Consider the following 12,733-nt stretch of genomic DNA (forward strand, 5'->3'; position numbering starts at 1 on the left):
GTCTTGTCATTATTTAACATCTGACCCATGACGGTGGATTTGTCAGCAAATTTGAAAATGGATTTAGAGCAGAATTTGGTCATACAGTCATGAGTATATAAGGAGTGCAGTATGGGGTCGAGTACGCAGCCTTGCGGGGTGCTGATATTGAGGATTATCATGGAGCAGGTGTTGTCATCTGTCTTTACTGAATGCAGTCTGTGGATCAGGAAGTTGAGGAACTACTTGCAGAGTGAAGTGCAGAGTCGGTGTGATTTGGACAAGTTGAGTGGTCAAATGCAGGGCAGAAGAAACACAATTTGAAATGAGAGGTTATTCACTTTGGAAACAAAAACTGAAAGGCAGACTATTATCTGATTGGTGATTGATTAGGAAGGAGTGAGGTGCAATGACACCTGGATGTCCTTGTATACAGAGATAATGGGAACTGCAGATGCTGGAGAATCCAAGATAATAAAGTGTGAAGCTGGATGAACACAGCAGGCCAAGCAGCATCTCAGGAGCACAAAAGCTGACGTTTCAGGCCTAGACCCTTCATCAGAGAGGGGGATGGGGTGAGGATTCTGGAATAAATAGGGAGAGAGGGGGAGGCGGACCAAAGATGGAGAGAAAAGAAGATAGGTGGAGAGGAGAGTATAGGTGGGGAGGTAGGGAGGGGATAGATCAGTCCAGGGAAGACAGACAGGTCAAGGAGGTGGAATGAGGTTAGTAGGTAGGAAATGGAGGTGCTGCTTGGGGTGGGCGAAAGGGATGGGTGAGAGGAAGAACAGGTTAGGGAGGCAGAGACAGGCTGGGCTGGTTTTGGGATGCAGTGGGGGGAGGGGAAGAGCTGGGCTGGTTGTGTGATGCAGTGGGGGCAGGGAACGAACTGGGCTGGTCCCCTTCCCCCACTGCATCCCAAAACCAATCCAACCTGTCTCTGCCTCCCTAACCTGTTCTTCCTCTCACCCATCCCTTCCTCCCACCCCAAGCCGCACCTCCATTTCCCACCTACTAACCTCATCCCACCTCCTTGACCTGTCCGTCTTCCCTGGACTGACCTATCCCCTCCCTACCTCCTCACCTATACTCTCCTCTCCACCTATCTTCTTTTCTCTCCATCTTCGGTCTGCTTCCCCCTCTCTCCCTATTTATTCCAGAACCCTCATCCCATCCCCCTCTCTGATGAAGGGTCTAGGCCTGAAACGTCAGCTTTTGTGCTCCTGAAATGCTGCTTGGCCTGCTGTGTTCATCCAGCTCCACACTTTGTTATCTTGGATTCTCCAGCATCTGCCGTTCCCATTATCTCTGATCACATTTTCTAAAGTAGGCTACCTTAACACTGCATTACATTCTAGCTGCGACAGAATCCACAGTTTGTATTGCCTACAAGTTTCTTGTTTGCCCTTGTACCTCGTGTCTCTATCAATAAAACCTCATGCTCCAATTATTTTTATGGCTTCATGTCAGTGAACCTGACAAGTATATTTAAATAAAGCCACTTGCTTTGTTTATATGCATTTTATAAATATTTTTCATTCCTGATCAGTACCAACTATGTAAACAGAAAAGATAATCATTGCATTGTCCTTTTTTGTTAGTTAAACATAACCTCAGAGTGTGTCCTGCCTAAAGTACACGAGCAAGTTCAGAACTGTCAAATGAATTGTTTACTGCACGAGCCCCTTTGAGAGCTCAGTCGGATTGGGAGGAGATCACAGTGCCGGTTGAAGATTAGATTAATATTTATCGGTGGAAACAACTGAGTTTTTACTACAGTTTGAAACTACTCAAGGCTACACTTCCGGACTGCCCTCCAACGGCCAGATTGCTGCAGTTTTACGGGAGAGAATCGCTGCCAGTTCTCCCGCTGTCACTAACATGCGGGATTACGATGAAATCACCGCTTTTCTCGGAGAATGGGGACCCTTCCAGAAAATTGTCTTCTTCCTCTTGAGCCTCAGTGTCTTTCCCAATGGTTTCTGCGGAATGTCCATAGTCTTTGTCGGGGATGTTCCTGAACATCGCTGCTTCGTTCCCGGGAATCTCAACCTCAGTGAAGCGTGGATGAACCGGACTATCCCTCTGGAACAAGCCAAGGGGAAACTCCAGTACAGCAAATGTAGACGGTACCGGTTGGATGTGATCAGGAATCTTTCGGAGATATTTCCTGACCCAGATTCCGCCAATATTTCTGAGGTGGAACAGGAGCCCTGTTTGGATGGATGGGTGTACAGTAAGGATCAGTACATCTCCACCATCGTCAGCGAGGTAAGCGGCTGAAGGGCGCATTGGGCTCACAGCGAGCACAGTTAGTCAGGGGATGGTTTGTCGGGGATAAATATATTTGGATGCTTTTTAAGGGAGCAAATGCATTTAAATTCAAAGTTAATTGGTCAGCTGCGGTTTTGTTTGTTTATGTGGCCTCTGTTCAATGCACTTTAATGTTGGTATCTTTTGTTTTCTGAGCATTAGACTTCTGTCTCTGACCCCTGTGCAATGCAGAGGGATCTCTCCTAGTGTACAAGTATAAGTAGTTAGGAAAATTAAGACTGTTATTACTTATTGTGCAGGCAACTGAATGCAAAAACAGGGAGGTTATGCCTGTTTTCTCCAGGGCATAGGTAAGACCATATCTTAGTACTGAGTTCAGTATTGGCCTCCTTTTTTAAAGGAAAGATGTAATTACACAAGAAGGAGCTCAGAGAAGATTTATTGGACTAATGCCTGGCATAGGTAAGGTCATTTATGAAGAAAGATTGGGTAAGCTAGCTTTTTATTTGCTGGTTTAAATAAAAGAAAATGCAACTTGATTAAAACGTATAAGATCTTAAATGTCCTTCTCAGTGTAGATGGGAAGCGGTTGCCTCTTGTGGAATGATACCAAACTAAGAGACATCATTTAAAAATAAGGGGTCACCTCTTTAAGAGAAAAGGCTACAGATAGCTTCTGAAAAGGCTCAGTGGACAATGACTGTCAGACTGTCATAAAACTTTGGACCTCTAACTGGCAGAAGTAGATGGATTCTTGTCAAGAAGCAAGTGGTTAAAGATTATCAAGAATCGGTAAAACATGGAGTTCAGTTTACATTCAACCAACTATGATCTTATTAAATGGTTGAGTGTGCTTAAGAGGCCAAATTGTCTACACCTGCTTTGAATTTGTACGTGCTAACTTTGTACATGTCAGAAATAACTCTTGCTCCTTATCCAGTCCTAAATGATTTATGTCATTTACCTGAATAGAACAAGATTCATGCCTGACAAGTGCCAGGTAATGATCACCCCCAACAAGCATGAACTTTGCAGTAGCTCCCTAAGATCTAATGGTACTGCCATTGCTGAATGCCCACTCTCAGTTCCCAGAGTTTACCATTGGCCAGGAACTGAATTGAACCTTTTGACCAAATACTGTGCCTGCAGGAACAGACTGGGAGTCCTGGTACAAATGACTCAGCAGCTGCCTCCCCAAAGCCTGTCCACCGGCCGTAAGGTTGAATTTTGTTGTGTAATGGGATACACTCCACTCTGCTTCAACAATATTCAGAAGGCTCAATACTGTACAGAAGGAAACAGCCTGCTTGATTGGTAATTAAAAACTGAAAGAACTGTTGATGCTGTAAATCAGGAACAAAAACCGAAGTCACTGGAAAAGCTCAACAGGTCGTAAACTCTCCCATGTCCTAGCCCCCTAATCCACACACCAGACCTTGTTATCACACAGCCCGCCATTACATGTTCCCTATTGTTAGGAGGTATTCACCCTTCAAGCAGATCAATATCAACTGTTTTGTCTATCTAACTGCTCTTCTTTCTCTTTGGACTGTATCCTTTATCCTATCATTTACTCCCTACCCAATCCCACTTCCTATTTTCTCCATACGAACCAACAATTTCTAAGTTACCATCAGTTCTGAGGAAGGGTCACTTGTCCCAAAACATTAATTCTGACTTTTTCTTCACAGCTGCTGCTAGACCTGCTGAGCTTTTCCAGCCACATTTTGTTTTTGTTTCTGCTTGATTGGTACCTTGTTCACCACCTTCAACATTCCCTTTCTGCATTGCTGATGCACAGTGACAGCAGTGCGAACCATTGAACACACTGAACTTAACCCGAACCCGATTTATATGTCAAATTATATCTTTATTCTGCTTAGGAGAGTTTAACTTCTTTCAATTATTATCCATAATTAAGAAATGTGTATCTTTGGAAGGGCTACATTTGTTACCAATCAACAATTGACCAGAGGAGGTGGTGAGCTTTCTACGATAATTTGTTTGCAGGAGTAGACTTTATTAAGGAAAAAGTAAAAGCTAATTATGTAACTGTTCAAACATAAAGTTAAGCAAAAATCAGTTTTGCTCAATTTCTTTCAGAGCAATACATAGCTCTCTGAGGTGGCCCCCTATATTTATAATTGCAGGCTTTATTTATAAATGTTGAACATATAGTCAAAGTGCTTTTACGTGGATTCCAGTCTCTTGATGTATTACGGGGTGGGGGGTCTTAGCTAGAGGTCATTCTCTTTTATGGACACTGTTTCAGCATGGTGCATCCTCAGAACAAAGTCATGGCCATTGAAATATGCGCGTCTGCAACTCTTCCCTGAAAACAATGCTTTTCATTGGAAAACCACCAGGTTTCAGGCAGAACAAAGAGAATTTTATTTGATGGTCCTCCAGCAATAGTTGATGTTTGTCTCAGTTTATGTCCTTTGGAACAGCTACGGTTCTTAAAATTCTAAAATTCTGGAGCTGCTTGGGATGTACTGATAATGTAAATCCATGGACACAAAATAGAAATTTATGGAAAAGCTCAGCAGGTCTGACAGCGTCAGTGGAGAGAAATCAGAATTAACGTTTTTGGCCAAGGGTCCCTTCCTCAGAGCTGATGGTAGCTGGGAAACTGTCAGTTTATATGTAGAAGATAGGATGGGGGAGGGGATCAGGAGTAAACAATATTTGGGGGAGGGACTCTACTTTCACTCCCAACACCCCCATCACACCCACAGCCTCACAGCACCTTGTCCTGCAACCACTGAAGGTATAACACTTGTCTGCTTATTTCGTTTTTCCTCAGTATCCAAGGGCCCAAACTTTTCTTTCAGCATTTTGCCTGCACTTCCCACAATCTAGTCTACTGTATTCACTGCTCAGAATGTGGTCTCCTCTACATTGGGGAAACAAAGACTAGACTGAGTGACTACTTCACAGAACGCTTGTGTATTCTATTCGCAAAAAAAGACCCTGAACTTCCAGTTGCCTGCTGCTTCTACACACCACCCTCTTCCATGGCCAATGTCTCTGTCTCAGGCTTGCTGCAGTGTTCCAGTGAAACTTACCACAACCTGGAAGAACAACGCCTCATTTTCCTCTTGCGGACCCTGAGGCCTTCCAGACTTAATATTGAGTTCAATAACTTTAGAGTTTGACCTCTCCCAAGTCCTTACTGTGACTCCCACACGCGAGCCCTTGTTATCATATAGTCTACCATTACACATCACCTATTGTTAACCATAAACAGATCCATTAACACTTTTATTCACCCTACAAGCCAGATTGTTGTCCACTCCATAATGTTTATAACTACTATTTTCTCTCTTTGGGCTCTTTTCCTACCTATTGTTTACTCCTTACCCCCTTCAAACCCTATCTTTTGCATATAGACCAACAGTTTCCTAGCTACCATCAGTTCTAAGGAAGAGTTACTTTACCCAAAATGTTAACTCTGACTCCCTTCCACAGGTGCTGTCAAATCAGCAGAGCTTTTCTGCCAATTTCTATTTTTGTCTCTGAAATTACAGCATCTGCGGTTCTTTCTGTTTTTAATTTGCAGATCTCTTTTGTGATATGGTTTGTTAAGGCATATTCAAAAGGAACAAAAACAAAGCTGCTGGAAAAGCTCAACAGGTCCGGCAGCATCTGTGGAGGAGAAAACGGAGTTCACATTTTGGGTCCATTCAAAAGGAAGTGGGTGATTGCATATGCTCCACCATCTTACGAACGCTGTGATGGTGCAAAGATTCTGGGTATGCTGAAAGGGTGTGAGGGTATGAATCCATTTTACTCCCACCCAAGCTACACTTCAGTGCTTGTTTGTAAGTTAACTCACTTAGACAGTATGTTAAATTATTTTGACCGTCTGCTCTGTATCCACTGGACAGGACCCACATCACCTATTGTTAACCACAAACAGACCCATTAACACCGATTCACCCTCCAAGCCAGATTGTTATGTGACTCCACAACCTCAAATATTTTAGATGTAGCTGCCAGATTTATTTGTGATCAAAGATGTTTCTCCTGGAATAGGTCAAACTGAATGGAATTTCTTGACATATTGTGGGAAAACCCATCCTTCATAACATCAGGGACGGAGAAAACCTCTTCAGGCCGGGACAGTTGGTGAAAACCGAAAGAACTGCAGAAACTGCAATTCAGGAACTAAGCAGAAGTTGCTGGAAAAGCTCGACAGGTCTGGCAGAATCTGTGAAGAAAGAAATCAGAGTTAATGTTTCGAGTCCAGTGACCCTTCCTCAGCATGGAAACAGTTGGTGTTTGCCTCTTGAAGTTCTGCACACAGTTTGTAGCCACACACAATGGAAATCAGAATGAAGTAACAATGGATACGTTTTCCTCTCCTTCATGAAGAGCTTTGTACTTCTTTTCATGGCTGCAGTTTAGTTGCATGGAAAATTGTGAAAGCTTTAAAAGGAAAGAGAGCTCAATAGAAACTTATTAAAGTTTCCAGAGCAAAGTAAGAGGACAAAGAGTATGGAAAGGGTCAGGAATCTAACTTCAGGCACAGCAGACAAGAGGATAACTATGAGAACGGGAGCAGTTAACTGAACTGAGGATGTTGTATTTAAAAACGTGCAATGTATAAAACAAGGTAAATGAGCTTGTAGCACAGACTGAAATTGATAGGTACGATGTTGTGAGAGACATTGTTGCAAGGGGCTCAGGGCTTGAAACTAAGTATCCTTGGATACTTAGGGGACTGGGTTGCCTTGTTAGTAAGAAATGTTATTCAATCGATAGCAAGAAGTGATATTGAGTTGAAAGTTGTAGAATCTATGTGGGTAGAAAATCTGTGGGGATAGAGTTAAGGTACTGCAAAGGGAAAAAGGCCCTGACCACACTTATGTACAGGACTTCCCAGCTGTAGTCAGGATGTAGGGAAGAAATCAAATCAAGAGATAGAAAAGGTCTGCAAGAAAGACACCATTACAATAATCAAGGGGGACTTCAACATGTAGGTAGACTGGGTAAATCAGGTTGGCAGCAGAACTTAGGAAAATGAGTTAGTGGAATGTCTACGAGATCATTTTTGCAGCAGCAGGTTGTGGATCAAATAATTCTCGATTTGGTGTGATTAGGAAGCTGAAGGTGAAGTAATCCCTAGAGTGCAGTGACCATAGTGCGAATTCACCCGGCAGGGTAAGCTGGAATCTGCTGTAATTGTATTACAATTGAGCAGAGGTAACTATAAATGCGTGAGGGAGGAGCTGGCCAAAGTCGATTGGAAGGGGAGCCTCACAGGGAAGACGGAACATACTAAGGGGAGGACAAGTTAACTATGGCTGACAAAGGAAGTCAGGGACAGCATAAAAGCAAAAGAAAAAACATACAATGCAATGAAGATTAGCGGGAAGTTTGGTGATTGGGAAGCTTTTAAAAACTAGCAGGCATCAACTGAAAAAAAGCAATTAGCAGGGTAGAAGATGAAATATGAACATAAACCAGCTAGTAATATAAGACGGCAAGTGTTTTTTCAATATTTAAACGGTAAGAGAATGGCACGTATGGACATGGGATACTGGAGAATGAGGCTGAAGAATTAGTGATGAGGAACAAAGAAATGGCAGAGGAACTGAATAGGTACTTTGCATCAAATTTCACAGTGGAAGACACCAGCAACGTACCAACTTCGAGAGTCGGCGGCAGAAGTAAGAGGTAGCCATGATGAATGAGAAAAGAAGAAAAAAACAAAGAGCTGAAATACTGGCTATCAAAAAATAAAAACAGAAATTGCTGAAAAAACTCAGAACTGTTGTAAAGAAGGGGTCCTCGACCTGAAATGTTAACTCTGCTTTGTCTCCACAGCTGCAGTCAGATCTGCTGAGATTTTCCAGAAATTTCCGTTTTTGTTTAGAAGGGAAATGTGCGAGGGAACCTGAAAGGTCTGAAGGCGGACAACATAACATGGTTCTGAAGTAACAAAAACAAAGTTGCTGGAAGAGCTCAGCAGGTCTGGCAGCATCTGTGAAGGAGAAAACAGAGTTAACGTTAATGTGCCAGACCTGCTGAGCTTTACTAGCAACTTTGTTTTTGTTCCTGATTTACAGCATCTGCAGTTCTTTTGGTTTTTATATGGTTCTGAAGGAAGTAGCTAAGGAGATTGTAGATTGGTGGTGATCTTTCAGGAATGACCAGAGTTACGGAGGATATCAGAGGTCTGGAAACTGGCAAATGTATTGCCCCTGTTTAGGGACACATGAAGATAGGAAACTGTAGGTCAGTTAGCCTAACCTCGGTTGTGGGTAAGATTTTAGAGTTCATTATTGAGGGTGAGATTACTGAGTAATTTGAAGTGTATGGTAAAACAGGGCTGAGTTACCACAGCTTCATCACGGAGTAGTCATGCCTGACAAATTTGTTAAAATTCTTTGAGACGGTAGTGAGCAACTTAAACCAAAGAAAATCATTGGGCATGATCTATTTGGATTTCCAGAAGGCCTTGAGTGTCATCCTACATACCCACAGTGTTCATAAACTGTTACTGAGTTTGAATAAGAGCAATGTTCTGAGGGGTGACATTGGAGTTCTGTAAATGAGAATGTTTGGCTTACTTCTAGACAGTGCTGCTATTGCTTCAAGTGCACCAGTAAGTTAATATCTAGCCCAGTTTCATGGAAACTAAGGGTGGTCATCTTACAGGGAATTGTTCATGTCTACCAAGACAGTGATTATTTGTAAATTAACTGTAGGTCAGAGATCACAGACAAGCCTAACTCAGTAATTACATGTGTACTTTGTGTCAAATTCATGTAACAGCAATAAAGGGCCAAAATACTGACTGATGTATATCTGTAACTTTTGTTTTTTTTAACCATTGTTCATTCTTGGGTTCTGTGAATTACAGGCAGTGCTACATTTACTACCCATCTCCGCTTGACCTCTGCGGGTGATGAAGCTTCCTTGACTCTGCTGATTCAGTTGATACAGCTGGCTGAAGCAACATTCGAAGGCATTGAGTTGTGATACATAGACCCAACTGAATAAGGCCAACAGATTTCCCTTCTGACTCTTTGGAGCAGTTGGGATTGTTATAGAAAAATCTGATGGCCTCATTGTCATTATTATTGATGGCAAATTTTTTGTTTCCAGTTTTTAAAACCACCCTGATTTTAGTTTTCCAAACTGCATGGTGAAATTTTAATTCATACTTATTTCAACAATTGGATTACAAGTTATCTTTTTTTCAGGTTTAAAATATTCATCTTGGATCCACGCATTAGTCCATTCAAACTGAGCATGGACTTTATCATGTTATGATCCCTGTTGTCTAGAGGTTCCTTTAATGTGAGGCTATTGATCAATTTTATCTCATTGCTCATTGTTATGTACAGAATTGCCTGCTCCCCTAGTTGACTAAAGAATGCACATATGCAAATGGCATTATCGCCTGATAAGGGCTTCAGTGCTCGGCAGGCAGGATGAGCATCTGCCAACCTTTCATACCATCCTGCTACCTATCGTCCCAGAGAGGGCATTAACATATGCCTGTTGAATCAGAATTGTACAATGCTACAACTCAAGAGAAGGCCATTTGGCTTGTCATGCCTTTGCTGTCTTGCTGACAGAGCCAGTCACCGGTAATTACTTCCCTGTTTTCTCCTTGCAGCCTTGCTTATACTTTTTCTCTGATAATATCGTGATTTCTCCTTGACTGTTTCAATTTAACCTGCTCTACCATACTTTCAGCCAGCACGTTCCAGATCCGAACCACGTATTCTGTGAAGTCACCAATTCTTCTTTAGACAAATACATTTTGACAATGCCCTCTAGTTCTCAATCCTTCTCCATATCTAGTTTGCCCAAACTCCTGTTAATCTTGAATATCCCGATCCTCGCCTCCAAAGAGTAGACCCGGTTTCTTCAATATAGTTTCCTATCCATGGAATCATTTTCATTATTCTGATACACATCTTTGCTAATTCCTTTGCATTCTTTCTGAAGTGTGATGTCAGCAAATTGATGTAATACTCTTAATTAAATCCAAACTATTGGTCGACCCATTGCTTCCGCCTGCCGCTGCCCCACCAAAATTATCTCCACCTATCTCAACTCCATTTTCTCTCCCTTGGTGCAGGAACTCCCTACCCGCGTCTATGACACCTCCCATGCCCTCCACCTCCTCCAGAACTTCCAAATCCCCGGTCCCCAACGCCTCATCTTTACCATGGACATCCAGTCCCTATGCACCTGTGTACCCCATATAGAGGGCCTAAAGGCCCTCTTGCTTCTTTCTGTCCCGCAGGACCAACCAGACCCCTCCACTGACACCGTCATCCACTTTCCGAACTTATCCTCACTCCCAATGACTTCTCTTTCGATTCCTCCCACTTCCTACAGACAAAGAGGGTGGTCATGGATACTCGCATGGGCCCAAGCTATGCCTGCCTCTTTTTAGGTTATGTGGAACAATCCTTCTTCCGTACCTACACTGGCCCTAAACCCCACCTCTTACTCCGTTACATTGATCAATGTATCGGTGCTGCCTCGAGCTCTCATGAGGTGCTCGAACAGTTCATCCACTTCACCAACACCTTCCACCCCAAACTTACATTCACCTGGACCATTCCCAATACCTCTCTCTCGTTCCTGGACCTCTCTGCCTCTATCTCTGGCAGCCACCTGGAAACCAATATCAATTTCAAGCCCACCAACTCCCACAGCTACCTAGAATACTCCTCCTCCCACCTACCTTCCTGCAAAAATGCCATCCCCTATTCTCAATTCCTTCGCCTCCACCGCATCTGCTCCCAGGATGAGATATTCCACTCCCATACATCTCAGATGTCTTAGTTTTTCAAGGACCACAACTTCCCCCCCTCAGTGGTCGAGAGCGCCCTCGATCATGTCTCTCACATTTCCCTCAACTCAACCCTCACACCCCACCCCTGCAATAACAACCAAGACAGAATCCCCCTTGCCCTCACGTACCACCCCACCAGCCTCAGGATACAATGCATCATCCTCCGACACTTGCGCCATCTGCAATCCGACCCCATTGCCAAAGACATTTTTCCCTCCCCACCCTTACTTGCATTTTGGAAGGACCACTCTCTCTGCGAGTTCCTCGTCCGCTCTACACTCCCCTTCAGCCACACCACCCCCAGCACTTTTCCCTGCAACCGCAGGAAGTGATACACCTGCCCCTACACCTCCCCCCTCACCTCCATCCCAGGCCCCAAGAAGACTTTTCACATCAAGCAGATGTTCACCCGCACATCTGCTAATGTGGTATATTGCATCGTCTGTTCCCGTTGTGGCCTTCTCTGTATCGTGGAAACCAAATGAATCCTTGGGGACCGCTTTGCAGAACACCTAAGCTCGGTTCGCACTAAACAACTGCACCTCCCAGTCGCGTACTATTTCAACTCCCCATCCCATTCCTCAGACGACATGTCCATCCTGGGCTTCCTGCAGTGCCACAATGATGCGACCCAAAGGTTACGGGAACAGCAACTCATATTCCACTTGGGAACCCTGCAGCCCAATGGTATCAATGTGGACTTCACAAGCTTCAAAATCTCCCCTCCCCCAATTGCATCCCAAAATCAGCCCAGCTTGCCCCTGTCTCCCTAACCTGTTCTTCCTCTCACCTAACCCCTCCTCCCACCTCAAGCCCCAACCCCATCTCCTACCAACTAACCCTCATCCCGTCCCCTTGACCTGCCCGTCCTCTCTGGACTGACCTTTCCCCTTCCTACCTCTCCACCTACACTCACATCTACTGACTCCATCCCCCGCCTCTTTGACCTGTCTGTCTCCTCTCCACCTATTTACTCCTCTATCCATCTTCCATCCACCTCCCTCTCTCTCCCTATTTATTTCAGATCCTCCGTCCCCTCCTCCATTTCTGAAGGAGGTTGTCGGCCCAAAACGTCAGGCTTCCTGCTTCTAGGATGCAGCTTGGCCTGCTGTGTTCATCCAGCTCTACACCTTGTTATCTTAGATTCTCCAGCTTCTGCAGTTCCTACTAACTATGAAGCCTACTAGAGATAATGGGAACTGCAGATGCTGGAGATTCCAAGATAATAAAATGTGAGGCTGGATGAACACAGCAGGCCAAGCAGCATCTCAGGAGCACAAAAGCTGATGTTTCGGGCCTAGACCCTTCATCAGAGAGGGGGATGGGGGGAGGGAACTGGAATAAATAGGGAGAGAGGGGGAGGCGGACCGAAGATGGAGAGTAAAGAAGATAGGCAGTAAGTGGATCCAGAAAGCATATATGTGGATTTTCACAAGAGTAGGATGAAGTTTAGCTGTGACATCTCCTTTTGATTGACGTATTTGTCCAGTTTAACATTTGGCAGATAGTCAACTGAGAAAAATAGCAGATTGAGCCTGCAGCTATAGAGCCTAAATTGGTTTCAGCTAATAGCCCTGAATCCAACTAAGAAAATCATTGAGGAAAAACATCAACAAATGACAAATTGCATTTGACACTTTTTTTCAAGAACAG

At 43.9% G+C, this 12,733-nt stretch overlaps 1 protein-coding gene across 2 annotated transcripts in view; it reads left to right on the plus strand.

The window, feature by feature from the left end:
- Positions 1-1,593: 1,593 nt before the first annotated feature.
- Positions 1,594-12,733, plus strand: part of LOC125458502 (organic cation/carnitine transporter 2-like) — a 95,478-nt gene continuing 84,338 nt past the window's right edge. For both annotated transcript variants that reach the window (XM_048543819.2, XM_048543820.2), the window contains exon 1: positions 1,594-2,250. In XM_048543819.2, coding sequence (XP_048399776.2) covers positions 1,861-2,250 — 390 coding nt within the window. In that variant the 5' untranslated portion in view covers positions 1,594-1,860. The remainder of the gene's footprint in view (positions 2,251-12,733) is intronic.

This window comes from Stegostoma tigrinum, chromosome 13, assembly GCF_030684315.1.
Source record: "Stegostoma tigrinum isolate sSteTig4 chromosome 13, sSteTig4.hap1, whole genome shotgun sequence".
In the NCBI taxonomy this organism is placed as follows: Eukaryota; Metazoa; Chordata; class Chondrichthyes; order Orectolobiformes; family Stegostomatidae; genus Stegostoma; species Stegostoma tigrinum.